This window comes from Drosophila eugracilis, unplaced genomic scaffold (assembly GCF_018153835.1).
Source record: "Drosophila eugracilis isolate 14026-0451.02 unplaced genomic scaffold, ASM1815383v1 contig_868, whole genome shotgun sequence".
Lineage (NCBI taxonomy): Eukaryota > Metazoa > Arthropoda > Insecta > Diptera > Drosophilidae > Drosophila > Drosophila eugracilis.
In genome coordinates, this window is record NW_024573776.1 from 1 (window position 1) to 3,117 (window position 3,117).

Here is a 3,117-nt window from a genome sequence, read left to right on the forward strand (position 1 = left end):
GTATTTTCATGATGAGAGAAATTTTAGAACTGAAGTCGTTTCACAGGACCTGTGGTATTTATACCAGAGCTAGGAAGGTAGAATTAGGTAGCCGAAAAGGATTCTACCTGGCTAATAGATTTATGTGGGATGCCATTCTAAGAATGTTATCAGTCTTCTACCTGAATTGGGTTTTGGAAAGGGGTAACATCATAAATTTTACGAAAAATCTGAAAAAATTTACTTTTTAAGTGTGGTACACAGTTCGACGGGGAATTTAAATACGAACTCAACAAGATATAACATTCCATGATACGATCATCTTTGGCTTTGTAATGAGGAAAATACTGATATTTTGAGACTCAAATCGGGACAGAGCGATTTTCGCAATTTTGGAAAGGGGTAACATCATAAATTTTACGAAAAATCTGAAAAAATTGACTTTTTAAGTGTGGTACACAGTTCGACGGGGAATTTAAATACGAACTCAACAAGATATAACATTCCATGATACGATCATCTTTGGCTTTGTAATGAGGAAAATACTGATATTTTGAGACTCAAATCGGGACAGAGCGATTTTCGCAATTTTGGGAAGGGGTAACATCGTAAAATTCTACGAAAAATCTGAAAAAATTGACTTTTTAAGTGTGGTACACAGTTCGACGGAGAATTTAAATACGAACTCAACAAGATATAACATTCCATGATACGATCATCTTTGGCTTTGTAATGAGGAAAATACTGATATTTTGAGACTCAAATCGGGACAGAGCGATTTTCGCAATTTTGGAAAGGGGTAACATCATAAAATTTTACGAAAAATCTGAAAAAATTGACTTTTTAAGTGTGGTACACAGTTCGACGGGGAATTTAAATACGAACTCAACAACTTTTATAAATCAAATCAAGACGTAATATTTATCAATATGTATAAGGAATATGTATTGGAAAGTTCGATTCTTACTGTTCTTTTTAAAGTAATGCAGTCTTGGATCTTTTAAAAACCTGTTCTTGTTTAAATTCACTTTTATTTCTCCATCTAGTATACATATTATTGTAAACTCAAAGTACAAGAAATTTACAAAGCTCCGATCTAGTGCCTGCGATGTTCGTGGTGCTCGCGGTGTCCGTGGTGTTCATGATGTTCGTGGTGATGTTCGCGATGATGTTCCGGATATTCATGATGGTCTCCGTGAAAGTTACCAGGCCCAACGGGATTGCCTCCATGGAAGCTGCCAGGTCCAACGGGATTTCCTCCCTGGTAATTTCCAGGTCCTACAGGATTACCTCCATGGAAATGGCCAGATCCACCAATTCCGCCGTAACCGGGAACTCCCTTGACCCGGGTACACTCCTCCCTGACCATTTCCTAAATGACCACCAAGTCCAGCTTGTCCTCCAAGTCCTGCTTGACCACCGAATCCAGCTTGCCCACCGAATCCTCCTTGAAAGCCGAAACCTCCTTGTCCACCAAAACCTCCTTGGCCACCAAGTCCGCCTTGGCCACCAAGTCCGCCTTGGCCACCAAGCCCTCCTTGGCCAAATCCATTTTGAGCTACGACAGAGGCCACCAGCACAAGTGAAGCAATCTTAGGGATATAAATAATAGAATTTAATCTTTAGTTTCTAAGATTCTTTATCTCAACTTCAAAACGCTTTGTAATGAGGAAAATACTGATATTTTGAGACTCAAATCGGGACAGAGCGATTTTCGCAATTTTGGAAAGGGGTAACATCATAAAATTTTACGAAAAATCTGAAAAAATTGACTTTTTAAGTGTGGTACACAGTTCGACGGGGAATTTAAATACGAACTCAACAAGATATAACATTCCATGATACGATCATCTTTGGCTTTGTAATGAGGAAAATACTGATATTTTGAGACTCAAATCGGGACAGAGCGATTTTCGCAATTTTGGAAAGGGGTAACATCATAAAATTTTACGAAAAATCTGAAAAAATTGACTTTTTAAGTGTGGTACACAGTTCGACGGGGAATTTAAATACGAACTCAACAAGATATAACATTCCATGATACGATCATCTTTGGCTTTGTAATGAGGAAAATACTGATATTATGAGACTTAAATCGGGACAGAGCGATTTTCGCAATTTTGGAAAGGGGTAACATCATAAAATTTTACGAAAAATCTGAAAAAATTGACTTTTTAAGTGTGGTTCACAGTTCGACGGGGAATTTAAATACGAACTCAACAAGATATAACATTCCATGATACGATCATCTTTGGCTTTGTAATGAGGAAAATACTGATATTTTGAGACTCAAATCGGGACAGAGCGATTTTCGCAATTTTGGAAAGGGGTAACATCATAAAATTTTACGAAAAATCTGAAAAAATTGACTTTTTAAGTGTGGTACACAGTTCGACGGGGAATTTAAATACGAACTCAACAACTTTTATAAATCAAATCAAGACGTAATATTTATCAATATGTATAAGGAATATGTATTGGAAAGTTCGATTCTTACTGTTCTTTTTAAAGTAATGCAGTCTTGGATCTTTTAAAAACCTGTTCTTGTTTAAATTCACTTTTATTTCTCCATCTAGTATACATATTATTGTAAACTCAAAGTACAAGAAATTTACAAAGCTCCGATCTAGTGCCTGCGATGTTCGTGGTGCTCGCGGTGTCCGTGGTGTTCATGATGTTCGTGGTGATGTTCGCGATGATGTTCCGGATATTCATGATGGTCTCCGTGAAAGTTACCAGGCCCAACGGGATTGCCTCCATGGAAGCTGCCAGGTCCAACGGGATTTCCTCCCTGGTAATTTCCAGGTCCTACAGGATTACCTCCATGGAAATGGCCAGATCCACCAATTCCGCCGTAACCGGGAACTCCTTGACCCGGGTACACTCCTCCCTGACCATTTCCTAAATGACCACCAAGTCCAGCTTGTCCTCCAAGTCCTGCTTGACCACCGAATCCAGCTTGCCCACCGAATCCTCCTTGAAAGCCGAAACCTCCTTGTCCACCAAAACCTCCTTGGCCACCAAGTCCGCCTTGGCCACCAAGTCCGCCTTGGCCACCAAGCCCTCCTTGGCCAAATCCATTTTGAGCTACGACAGAGGCCACCAGCACAAGTGAAGCAATCTTAGGGATATAAATAA

At 39.4% G+C, this 3,117-nt stretch overlaps 2 protein-coding genes across 2 annotated transcripts; both read right to left on the reverse strand.

The window, feature by feature from the left end:
• Nucleotides 1–1,010: 1,010 nt before the first annotated feature.
• On the reverse strand, nucleotides 1,011–1,428 carry LOC108111509 (protein spalt-accessory). The gene has a single exon (XM_041819617.1). It carries the CDS (start codon nucleotides 1,346–1,348, stop codon nucleotides 1,076–1,078), a length of 273 nt encoding a protein of 90 aa, XP_041675551.1. The 5' UTR covers nucleotides 1,349–1,428; the 3' UTR covers nucleotides 1,011–1,075.
• Nucleotides 1,429–2,553: 1,125 nt separating this feature from the next.
• LOC121530493 (protein spalt-accessory-like) lies at nucleotides 2,554–3,066 on the reverse strand (the record flags this gene model as incomplete). Its single annotated transcript, XM_041819618.1, has 1 exon — nucleotides 2,554–3,066. A coding segment is annotated over one exon (461 nt), but the record flags the coding sequence as incomplete, so codon positions are not given.
• Nucleotides 3,067–3,117: the final 51 nt, after the last annotated feature.

Bases quoted from the DNA above. Each gene is read 5' to 3' on its own strand.
- LOC108111509 (XM_041819617.1), bottom strand. From the start codon at position 1,348: ATGGTCAGGGAGGAGTGTACCCGGGTCAAGGGAGTTCCCGGTTACGGC.